Here is a 12710-nt window from a genome sequence, read left to right as displayed (position 1 = left end):
GCTTTGGTCTCGGAGTCTATCACATCCAGACTTCCTTCACCATTCCTCGAACAGTCTTCTAGATGGCATTTGAGGCCTTCTTCAGTTGCTTCCTCTCTTCGGTCTTCCAGGAACCTATCCAAATCAGATGTGCCTAGTATGATGAGGAAGTTCCTCAGGATGCAAATTCAAATGGGAGTCCTGTCAGCTCCTGCCCCATTGGGTCTGGAGAGCCTGCATAAGCCACACTAGCTATCATGTCTCCTTCTCTGATCCGAGTTTTGGTTTTGGAGCCATTGGACCTGAGTGCCTTGAGGTCATAAACTTCAGATCCAAAGATCATGATATCTTCGACTCCAATGATTTCTCTGAGTTGTTGGACACCGAGTACCTCAGACTCGATTGACTGTCAGAGCCACGCCGCTTCAGGGGTGTTGGAGTCGACTTCAAACTTGTCAGAGCCATCACTTTCCCTCAGAACATAAGCACTAGATAGCTGGAATCTAACCCCTTCCTCAGGACGTTTGCCTGCAGGACAGTGCGAGCCAACAGTCTGTGAGCCTTCTTTGTTGGATCATTTAGTTTCTGCTTCCCTTAGGCATTCTGATTTTGTGGTAGTGGAGAGAGTATTCTCTCTGCCTAGAGTTCAGACAACCCTGCCCTGCTCAGATAAGACTTCCCTGTCTTATTCAATTTTGCATCCAGAACCTCATTCATTCATTCCACTGGGACAACCAGCTCATACCATTCTCCAGGCCACCTAACAGGATATCATTATTTCTTCCAGTACCTCCCTGGACCATCCCACTGAGGTGGTTCCTTGGATGAGAATGTGCAAAAGGAGGCACTTAGACTCCCAACAAGAGTCTTTCACTGAAGACACTGATTTTGATGAGGTGGGTCCCCTGATCACCACTTGATGGTGTCTCATTTTGAGACATCCTGGAGCTCCTTAAACAAAGAAGTGTTTGGTCCCCTGTTAACCCTTCGCAAGAGGAATCAATATTTCTGGCTTTCAGGTCTTTCCCATCTACCCCCTGAGTGACTCAGCCCACCAATGAGCTTATAGATTTAGTCACTCAGTGGGCATGGAAGGAGACAGACACTATTGAGCCTATACCCAAGAGACCAGACAAGATCCTTGCACCACCCAAAGACCACCCACACTGGATTAAAGGAGTACCTGTTGATGCCATGGTTGTTGCTGCAGCCCCAAGAAAGGAGCTAGCAGAATAGAGTTCCCCTGTCCATCCCCCTAAGAGGGAGTCTAGGACACTGGACAGATATGGGAAGCACATATATGCTTCAGCGACCTTTGCTCTTAGGTCGCTGAATTATTTGGCACATTTTAAGAGACTTCAGAAAGATTTGATTAAGGAGCTTACCAAATCTCTCTCTGGGCCCATATCTTCCAAGGAAGGGAATACCATTTCTTTGCAGTTGGCCAACCTTCGATCTATTTCCAATTCGTCCAAGGAGCTGATCTCTCATGTTATTGCAGATACCTCATGGCTAGCAGGTTCAGGCATTTCCATTAGGAGAAATGCCTTGATGCACTCTTATGATTTTGTGGAGTCCCTCAAATCTTCTTTCATCAGAACCTTGTTGTTTGGCACCAAAGTGAAAGACGCACTCTCTAGGTGCAAACAGGCAGGGAAAACCATGTCTGCTGTGGGGCATATGTTTTTCTACAGTCCTTTTCTAGAAACCAGTGAAGTGGTAGAAAAATATGGTTCAAGAAATCTCAGGGTCCTTTTCAAGATACACTTGTAGAGAGTTCCTCAAGGGGCAGATGGGTGAATTCAAATGGATGATGCTGCCCCCACAGCAGAGGTGGTCTGCATAATCAGGGATTTAGAGGTTCCTTCTCAGACAGATCCTATCAGTGCTCCTGAATGGAGGCCTGACTGTCCGTCTCTGGAAGCAGTCAGGGGTCATCTATCCGTGTAGCAGAGAGCCTGGCTAGATATCACAAAAGAGTCATGGAGGATAATAGCTAGAGGTTATATCATATAATTTTCCCAGGTATACATTCATTTAAGCGTCCACACCAACCTCAAACGGGCGTAATGCTGAAACAGAATGTCGAATTTGAAAGTGGCGAAAGGTCGGAATGTCGTACAAAACACCGAATGTGACATTTCTGACCGCTCTACCATCTAAACAAGCGCTACCATGGGTCAAAAGGGGGGGGGGGATATTGTGTGTTTCGACTATCTCTGGTTCGCAATTGTGAGAACCTGCTGCACTGCTTTCGACATTTGGTACGTCGACAAGGTAATGGATGACTAAATGAATGCATACCATTTTCCCCATTATCCTCCATCAGTTTTGAAGAAAATCACAGATGTTCCACTCAGAGGGAAGCACCTTCTCTAGAGAAGAAAAAGCTGCTAGAAAAAATAGAGGTTCCCCCCAGAGCAGAGAGACTCTGGAACTTATTCAGGATTCTTTTTGTCCCAAAAAAAGACAAGGTCTTGAGACCGATTTTGGATCTCAGTATACTAAATCAATCAATTCAGTACACTATTGGAAAGGCTCACCCAGACTCTGCTACACTTTGCTGTGAGGGAAAGGTTGGTTTGCTTTTTATTTGTTGTATTTTGTATTAGTTTATTGCCTTTTTATATTTTGAGTGCTGTGATTTGTTTTCTTTACCTTGTGTTTTGCTTGTGTTCTGCTTTTAACTGCATATTAAAACTTCAATAGACACCACAGCTCTGGCTCTTCTGAGACAGGCAGAATTTTTTCCACACCCCTCTACCCTGTCACTGTTGTCTTCTTAAATACCACTGTCTTTCTAGTTGCCTGCATCTTATGTTAATTTGTCCATATATCTCATTTCCTCTCTGCTTTCACTGGCTTGTTTGAGTAAGCACAGAATTATCATTTTGTGAAATCACTCCCCTTCAACTATTTAAATTTATTGGCCATTCTACTGTATTCCATAGTACCGGAATACAAAAGTGATCACCCCCTTTCATTTTATCTTGCTGTTTTAAAAATAGTGACTCTCCACTAAAACTTAACTTTTTAGACAGGTAAAACTTAAGTTACCTACTTTCACATCTAACTTTTCTAATGCACACTGCTGTGTTTAGGCTAAACCATTTTTTTATCTTACCTTTAAGCATTCCTGTGACTAGCACTTGCTCTGATACCTGCTGGAAAGCACTAGGAAGCCTTAAACTGATACAAGCACTGAACTCTCCTTATTAATAAGGAGAAATTAATCATAGGCTCTAAGCAGCCAATAATTGCAAAGTACCTTGCTAAGGTAAGAGAAAATAGCTCCTGTACTTAAAAAAAAAAAAAAAAAAGCACCAAACCAGGCATGTCCAAGGGTCAACTTCCATTGATTTCTCCTGTCCACCTGGTGAATCTGGGCATACTGGGGCAATGCAGCATTTGCCTCATGTACACAGACAACCCTCTCCTCCTACCATCCAACACTACAGTCTGAGAGAGATGCACTTACATAACCACACTGGAAACAAAGCTCTTTCCACCCAAGATTGTGCTAGACAGTCAAGAGGAGAAGGTTAACACCCGCACTACACCTCAAGCAACACATAGCCCTTCTAAGCTCACACCACCAACACCCACACATAGCAGCACTAAATCCACATATGCGGAGGCCGTTAAATGTAACCCGCCCAAGCAACAAGGACCTCCGAAGCTGAAACACAAACAAACACCAGTCACAACCAAAGTGTCACATAGCTCACAACACCAGTGTGCCACCCAGCAACAGCCCCTAAGGCAAGACAACGTACCTAACACTTTAGTCATAGGTGACTCTATAGTCAGGCACACTGATATCACACTCACCAGGCTGAACAAGGAGAAAATTACAGTGAGCTGCCTGTCGGGTGCCAGGATCCGCCACATAACTCATGTACTCAAGTCACTCCACAACAAGTACAAATATGACTCTGTCATTGTCCATGTTGGAGTGAATGACTTGAGACGTACCTCCCTGGACTACATGAAAAGAGACATGGAAGAGCTCTCGGATCATGTGGCCCAGACAGGTATGACCCTAGCCCTGAGTAGCATCCTGCCTTCGCCCAGAATGATACCACAATATAAGGACAAAATGGTTGACTTCAACAATTGGCTAAGCTTCTGGTGTCATTCAAAGAGGATCCAGTATCTGTCTACCTGGGATGACATGATCGACAGACCACGATGCTTTGCCAGAGATGGTCTGCACCTGTCGCCCCTGGGATTCAGTTTACTGGCTAAGGCTCTTGCCACCCCTATAGTGCCTTTTTTAGGCAAATTTCAAAGGACAAAACCACCACCATATCCGGTACAAACATGCAAAATCTGAAGGTAATGCTACTCAATGCTAGAAGTCTAAATCTCAAAATGCACCCTCTCGAGGCACTCCTAAAAATGGAGAACATCAATATCTGTGCAGTAACTGAGACCTGGTTCAAGGCTCCAGAAAGCACTCCTGCAATACCAGACTGCAACTCTTACCACACTTTTCGGCCACTAAACCAGGATCGAAACACTAAAGGTGGAGGAGTGTCCATATTCACCAAGGATATTAACACCACCAGGTTAGCTGCCCAACACAATGCGTCTGAAATTCTCTAGGTGCAACTAACACTAGGTAAGACTGCAAACCAAACAAATTGTAGCTTGCTACAGATCCACCACCATGCCCCAAGATTTTCATTACACCTTTCTAAACATACTGGAAAATATTAATATACAACCAAACACCCTAATACTGGGTGATTTCAACTACCCTGCCATTAACTGGGAAAACTACTCATGTGCCAACACCTTTGCCCAACGGTTCTTGGAATTCATAAATTCCAATGCCTTGGATCAACTAATCCATAGATCCACCAGGGGCTCCAATATTCTAGACCTGGTCATTACCAGCATAGGAAATCGATGCTCTACACCTATGGTCACCCCCTCGTTGGTCAAGTCAGACCATAAGCTAATCACCCTTAACACCCACATCCCATCCCCACCCCCACCCCAGTAAGGAAACATCCATGAAAAACTTCTCCAAAGCCAACTTCATGCTACTCAAGTCAGAAGTGACAAACTTCATGACACCCATGCAGACGGGAACTGAAAGTTCGACTGCTGAGTCCTACACTAAGGCACTGTATGAGCACATCCACTCATGCATGAATCATGCCATCACAAATAGAACCAAGATGCTCTCCTCCAAAAAAGGAAGCCAATTTGGTGGTCCCCTCCCATAAACAAACTTTACAACAAAAGGAAGAAACTGTTGCAGAAAAGAGAAAAATCCCAGGATGCAAAAAACTCCCTTACCAGCCTCAGTAAGAAGCTGAGATCCCTCATAAAATCCTCCAAAGCTAGTTACGAAAATAAAATTGCCAAAGATTCCAAAGACAACCACAAGGCATTCTATAACTATGTCAAGAATCTAAATGGCAATGCACAGATCTGCTCTGAGCTACAACAGAATGGCATTAAATGTACTGATCCCAAGGATATTGCCAATATCCTGGCAGATCAACTCAGTGCCAACTTCACCCCCCCACCCCCTAAATAACCCATCTCAATACCGGAAGATTGCCAAATTCCAGTAATAACAGCCACACAGGTAAAAAAATGCAGTCTCCAAAGCTAAGAATACAGCATCCATGGGACCAGATGACATCCTGGGCTGTGTACTACATGGACTACAAAATGAACTGGCACCTCACTTAAGTGTCATGTTTAATCATACCCTCACCTCAGGTTTCGTGCCCACTGAGTGGTGCACAGCTACAGTTATCCCACTCCACAAGGGGGGATCCACCTTGGATCCCAGGAACTACCGCCCCATCAGTCTGACGAGCCTGATCTGCAAGGCCATGGACCGTATTATCATGAAACTTATAAACAAAGACATTGGCAACCTTAAAACACTGGACCCCACCCAGTTTGGGTTTGTGAAGGGCCAATCTTGTCTCCTGAACCTGATTGACTTCTTCAAGTCAGTTTCCAGAGCCGTGGATGAGGGTAAGGCAGTCCACACAGCTGATCTGGACCTCGCCAATGCCTTTGACACCACCCCCCACTCTGGAATCATAGATAAACTTACTAAGCTGGGCATTAATCCCTACGTCACTCAATGGGTTGCCAACTGGCTTACTGACAGAACCCACACTGTAAAAGTAGCTGACTCCAAATCCAGCTCCAGACAAGTGACAAGTGGAGTACCTCAGGGTTCAGTCCTGGGACCTCTCTTGTTTGGCATCTACTTCTCTGAAGTACAGGCCGACAGTAAGGGACTCTGGCTAACAAAGTTCACAGATGACTGCAAGCTGGGAGCCATTATTGAATCCCCAAATGATGTGGATACTCTACAAAAGGGCCTTACAGAAACAGATGCTTGGTGCCAGAGCCATGGGCTCAAGCTCAATGCCACGAAATATATAGTTATCCCCTTTGGGAAAAAACATGTACCCTTGAATTACCACATAGGTGGCAGTACACTAAACACCGAAAGTGTGCTAAGAGACTTAGGGACACTGGTGGACAGTGGTCTCACCTTCAATAACCACATCGCCAGAATAGTCAGGAAATCCTTCTGTGTGGCACACCTCATCACTAAGGGCTTTTCATCCAGAAAAAAAGGAGGTCATTGTCCCTCTGTACTCATCCCTCATTAGACCCATTATAGAATACAACGCCCCATTTGGTATGTACCTCTCAAGACATCTTCAACAACTGGAAAGGCCACAGAAATACCTCACTAAAAGAATCACAGGTCTAAAGCAGATGCCCTATGCTGACTGCCTTAAAAAACTCCAGTTATACTCTGTTGCATATCGTCTACTCTGAGGCGATCTCTGCCTAACATACAAGGCCATGTCAAACCCAGAGCTGTTGGACATGGTACACTTAAAGAAATCCCAATCCCTTAGAGCCACACGCTCCAGGGATATAAACCTTGTCATCACAATAAACAAAACATGCTCGAGGGATAGGTTCCTGACCCAGAGACTCCCCAGACTCTGGAATAGACTGCCCATGCATGTCAAGCAGAGAGCCTCTTTGGCCCTCTTCAAAAGGAACCCTGATGATTGGATGGGAGAAAGGAAATTCACCCCAGGGATCACGTCAGTCGCACTGCTAGACAGGGGTCCAGGTAAGTAAATAGTGTGGGAAGAAATAGCCAGGGAATTGTTATAGCTAGGCTTGTGTAGGTCCTAGGGCCAATAGCCTAGTACCAACCTATGAACAAAGTTTTGGATGGTCACAGTTCACTCCATTCTGGCATTTCTGCACAAGGATGACTGGATGTGCTCAATAGATCTTCAAGATGTGTACTATCATATCATAATGAACAGGGAGTCCAGAAGATATCTGCACTTCTGGCTGGGAGCTAGTCATTACCAGTTCAGAGCACTGCCCTTTGGTTTCAGCACAGCCCCCCTGGGTGTTACCCAAGTGCATGGCAGTCATAGCAGATTACCTGAGACTGCTGGGATTCCAAGTGTTTTCATACTTAGACGACTGGCTCCTGATTGCTCCAACCAGGCATCAACTAATTCAATCAAGGGACTTCTTACTCCAGCTATGCTCTTGTCTGGGGATATCTGTCAATTACAACAAATCTCAGCTCACTCCAACTCAGAGTTTGGAATTCATTGGTGCACATTTCAATATAGTCATCCAATTAGCTTCCCTTCCTCTTTCTTGGATACAAAATATTCAATTCCAGGTCAAAATAATTGTTCAGAATTCTTCTCTCCCAGCATGTCTGATACTCCAAGACTTGGGATAAATGGCAGCAGCATTCACTCTTGTACTGATGGCCAGGTTTCATATGAAAATCCTGCAGTGGACACTTACAACTCAGTGGTCTATTCTCCAATACCCATTATCCAAGCCAGTCAAAATAACTCAAGCCTAAAAGAGTTACCTCTTCTGGTGGAGCCACTCCAGTCAAATACATGAAGGCCAATCCCCTTGTTCTCACTTAACCCTTCTAATACCATTGGAATTGCTGATGTGCAGTAAATCTGTCCATACTGGGTTGGAGGATGCCTTGTATGCCAGTCACAGATAATTTCTTAGCAGTCTGTATGATGTGTATAGTGACAGCGCTTTGAGTTGGCCCATCTAGGATGTGTTGTTTAGGTCTTGCATCCTTTTAGTAAGGTGTCTCTTTATTTATTTTTCTCTTGGTGTTAGCTTTTCAGAGAGCATTTCTTAGTACTTAACCCTAAGTTCCACTTCTTAGGCACAAAAAAAAAAGATCAAGAGTGAGGCTTACTGTACTGTCTTTCTTGTAGAAAGTCTATTTTTTTACAGCCACTGTGTAAAATTAACTTCACATATCCCTAGAGACATTTGGCTGTTGGGAAACTGATCCTGTTGGGTTACTGACATTTGTTTGTGGATTATTTCACCAAAGATGTCCTTCAGAAACTCCTTTTTATTTTAACATCTCCTGTTATAGTCAGAAAAGGTACACAGCTATACTTTGTTTCTGCACTTTGGAGTCACTGTTTCATCACTTTTTAAGTGAAAGCATGTGAAAAAAAGGAGTATTACTGAAAAACTTAAAACCAAAATATTATTACTTGTGAATAATTTGTTTAACATTGACATGCATCTCTGTGAGAATTTCTTCTAAAACATATTTAATTTATTCTTTAATTAGAAATAAGTGAATGCCTAGTTTTGTCAGAGCAGATAATTTATCATTTGCATTAGTTGTGTACTTTACTAGGGTTATCAAGCCAGAGTGTGATTCATTATGCAACCTAAACAGAAAAATGCTGGTATGTACCAGTATTGTTACTGGTAGTTTAATTCCTCCTTTTTTTATTAGAATATGAACCGATTGAAGCAAATTTCTTCTGTCACTGCACATGATCTGAAAATCATGCAAGAAGACCTCAGCTTCAAAGAAATAGAAATGCAGAAGTCCCAGAGCACTGCTAAGAACCTTACATCAGGTTGGTATTTATGCCATTCACATTCTTTACAACTTTTTGACTTGACCCCTTTGTCCATCTCCTGATTAAGTATTATAAGTATATCATAAAGAAATTCAGAAGCCATGTCACTGCTTTGAGTAGCTCACTGACTAGATGGCACTTTTTTGGAAGATTTGGATAGCCTATGTCTTTTAGTCATCAAGTTGTGTGCGACAGTTGCTGCAACTAACAAAATGCAGCAGGGTAATGCAAATCATTAAATAAGCAGTTGTTCCTTTGAGCTGTCTATTCCTCCTTCCTTAACATGGTTTCATGAATGTGGTAGAAGCATCATTCCTCTCCCCGTCAAAGAATACATAAATTAAAAAAAGAGCCCCAGCCAAATTTGTATGAGTTTTTACCCTTACTGAGGCAGTCCTACTTATACTATTGCAGTACCTTCTTCTGGTTGACTTGTATCTCTAATATTCAGTCCACACTGGTGTACTAAGTTTACTTTGGGCCCTGGTGGTTTTCACACTATGGGCCCCTGATCCCCACATACTTTTTTGGACTACACAAATGCACATGTTCTTTGAATTCACTTTCCTGATTTAAGACAATTCAAAATTGTCATCATTATAATAAAGCAATGTCTGCATTCATCAGTTATAGCCATTGACTTTGTACCCCCAAGTATCAGATTGTGATTGAAAATTTGGCACAGTGAAGTATTTAAACCTACTTTTACACAAATGCACAACAGTTCTGAAAAGCCAGAATAATAATTTGTTAACTTAATCATGACGGCATGCTCAGCTATTCTCATCCACAGACAGACACCATATCCAGAAAGTACAGCCCCATTGCTATTGTACATTTCTGATTGTGGTAACAATAAGGAAGTAAATAATAATTATAGGCAGTATTTCAGATTGTTTTTACATAAATACATAGTATCCCAAATATCCAGCTTATTTCACACAAATGCACTCTAGTACTGTACAGCCAGACTCTTTAACCTGATCAAATGGCAAAGTTACTTTCCTTCACTGATAGCACCCACCCATCAGTTATAGTCACTTTGCTGTACACGTTATCTGATTGTGATAAAAAAAAATAACTTCCCAACCTCATAGAGCAAGAATCACGACAATGCTAAAAATAATGAGGGACAAATGCCCAAAATCAGGTACAGACTTTAAATATTGATATTACGTACTTAGAAAGTTATTAGAATGTAGAGGAGTATGATAGGGTCTCCACTCATAACTGGCTTATGTTGTGACATGGATGCCAAGAAATCTTTAGAAATCTTTTCTGAAGGATATGAAGTCTGAAAATAAAATGGCTGTCATTATTTAGGGACTGCAGCAGTCCTCAGTAATGTGTCAGCACCCTTGGCCAAAAAAAAAGCACTTCACTGTAATAAGGCAATCACTCGTAAGTGAGCAAAAAAAAAAAACAGACATTCCTTCTTGACAGCTCCCCCCTCCTCCTGCCCCAGCCATTCAAGTCCAGTTTTGGTGCCTTGCCCCCAACCCTTCAACATATTTTATAAAAAACAATCTTCTTTTTAAACTGTAGCAAATTGCTTGCTAGAAATATAGCAACAGTTGCTACAGTTCATACCCTGCCTGCAAGAAGCACTATGGCACTCATGCTTTAAAAAATCCTATTTTTAAACTGCTACAGTTTATACCCTACCTGCATGGAGTGCTAAAACACTCATGTTTTAACTTAAAGAAAGGACATCTTTTTTATACTTTTAAACTGTAGCAAGCAGTTGCTGCAGTTAGACAACACGCAGAGTGCTATAGCACTCAGGCTGGACACCAAAAGCCAGTATTGCAGTAAAGTGAGATCGGAGTTGGCCGAGTGTGCCCCCCCACCACTTTGCACCCAGGGCAGTTGCCCCTCTTGCCCCACCCTAGCTATGTTACTGAACATAAGAAAAATATGAGGCAGAAGATATGTCTCTCAACTTCTTTGTTGAGGAATTGTTGATAAGCCAAAAATAATGACAGCACAAAGGCTTAAAATCAGGGACAATTTTTAAATATTACTCTAATTCATTTAAAAAAAGTGAAAAGAACTGCAGGTTTTGCATCAACATGCATTTTCTGAACAATAAGAAGTACAAAATTCTAATGTCTGGAATTATAGACTGACTGTAATCCTTAGTGATTTACCATGAAATTAAAAATTTTGGAATGGACAGAGCCAAAAGCTAAGGAAAATCAATGATGTTCTGCAAAACCAGGACATAATTGCTTCAGATGATGTGATGTTAAAAACAGTTGAGAGCTACATTAAAAAATGCACCTAAATGCAGGACTTGTATACCCGCTGCTTTCAACTCCTCTTGCAGGGAAAAGCCCGTGGCCTTTCAAACTGCAGAGGCATATAAGTGCATACACGGTATGCTTCCATGTGCTGTGAACAAAGAGGCTCCAAAATAAAAAGTGTTGAAATGCAGTTACAAGTATTTCTGTATACTTGGGTGGGTGGCCGACTCCATTCAAATATACAGTGTTGTGCATGTGTGAATGCAGGTTTTCATCTGAACAGATGCTTAGCAGTGAGAAGGATTGTAGAACAGATTTCTTTTTTTTTTTTGCTCATCACATAGAGTGTGAGAGCATCCCTCCCTAGGAGAAGGGGGAAGAAGACCAGATCAGGAAACAGTGCTAGGTACCAGATGAGCCGGCTATGTTTGTGCACCCGTCTATAAGTGAATACTCATGATTACATTTGGAAGATTTTTTAAAATTAAAAAAATGCTGTTAAAAATCAGTGGCTGTTACATTCAGCACTTAAGCTAAGAAGCTGAGTTAGCAGTGCTAAGTATAATGAAAGAAATTTAAATTATTTTAACTTGCTGACTAGGGTGTGATGACTCTCCACTGGACCAGTAATCAAGGAGCCTCAATCCTCACCACTGGCAACTGTGGGGGACATTCAGTGAGAGGTTAACAGGTACATACACAGTATTTACAGATGCAGCTCTCTCTGCATCAAGTGCAGTTTCCCTTAAGAGCACACAGAGATCATAGTCAGTTCAGGGCTGGTGTTTTCCCCTTCCTACTGAACCCCAATAACACTCCCCAGTGACACAGCCATAGAGATGAGATCTCAGCTGAGTGACCAAGCTAAGACCTCCAGCACTCTCTCTGTCCAACCAGTGCTTTGTGTCTGTGCCCAAGTAGCCGACACACACACTCTTTGAGGTTTGATTTATACACACACACACACACCTGGGAAAGGCTGACACAGGTTTACTAGCTATGCTCCCTTCTGCCCAGACTATACCGTAGTTTCCACTGACACCAGTCACTCCTTGACAGCTACTTTAAGACCCTTAAGAAAGGGTGACAAATATTACTGTGTAATATTAATAGTAATACAAATGATAGTTTGACCAAGAGCAAGGCTATTAGGAGTGGCCTACACAGTGTCACCAAATAAATATGCAAGTACTCTCAAAACTGAAATATCTCTACACAGATCAGCCACAGTGAACAGTTTAAATATATTTAATAAAAAATAATAAAATAATAAAAGAACAAGACAATACTAAATATATATTCACAGCGACATCAGAGTTCAAAACCATGCCTGGAAGTGTTTACATAGGTATTTTTATACCCCAAGTAGGCTCCAAAGAATTTTTCCTCAGGTGGATAGCAAATGTTGGAAGTATTACAGGCATGAAAGAGGTAGCTGGGAATATTTTTTTGGAAGTGTGACGAGCTGGCAGACTTTTGGGATTCCCTGCAGACTGCTCAGTTGGCTATGCTGGGTGAACAGATT

At 42.3% G+C, this 12710-nt stretch overlaps 1 protein-coding gene across 1 annotated transcript in view; it reads left to right on the top strand.

The window, feature by feature from the left end:
• IFT74 (intraflagellar transport 74) overlaps positions 1–12710 on the top strand; it is a 2643271-nt gene that overhangs the window by 1311331 nt on the left and 1319230 nt on the right. The window contains exon 16 of the mRNA XM_044061439.1: positions 8810–8936. Coding sequence (XP_043917374.1) covers positions 8810–8936 — 127 coding nt within the window. The remainder of the gene's footprint in view (positions 1–8809; positions 8937–12710) is intronic.

The sequence above is a fragment of the Protopterus annectens genome, chromosome 2.part0 (assembly GCF_019279795.1).
Source record: "Protopterus annectens isolate FY-2018-M chromosome 2.part0, PAN1.0, whole genome shotgun sequence".
Classification (NCBI taxonomy): domain Eukaryota; kingdom Metazoa; phylum Chordata; order Ceratodontiformes; family Protopteridae; genus Protopterus; species Protopterus annectens.
Note: the sequence above shows the minus strand (reverse complement) of the source record. Positions and strands in the feature narration are given on the sequence as shown.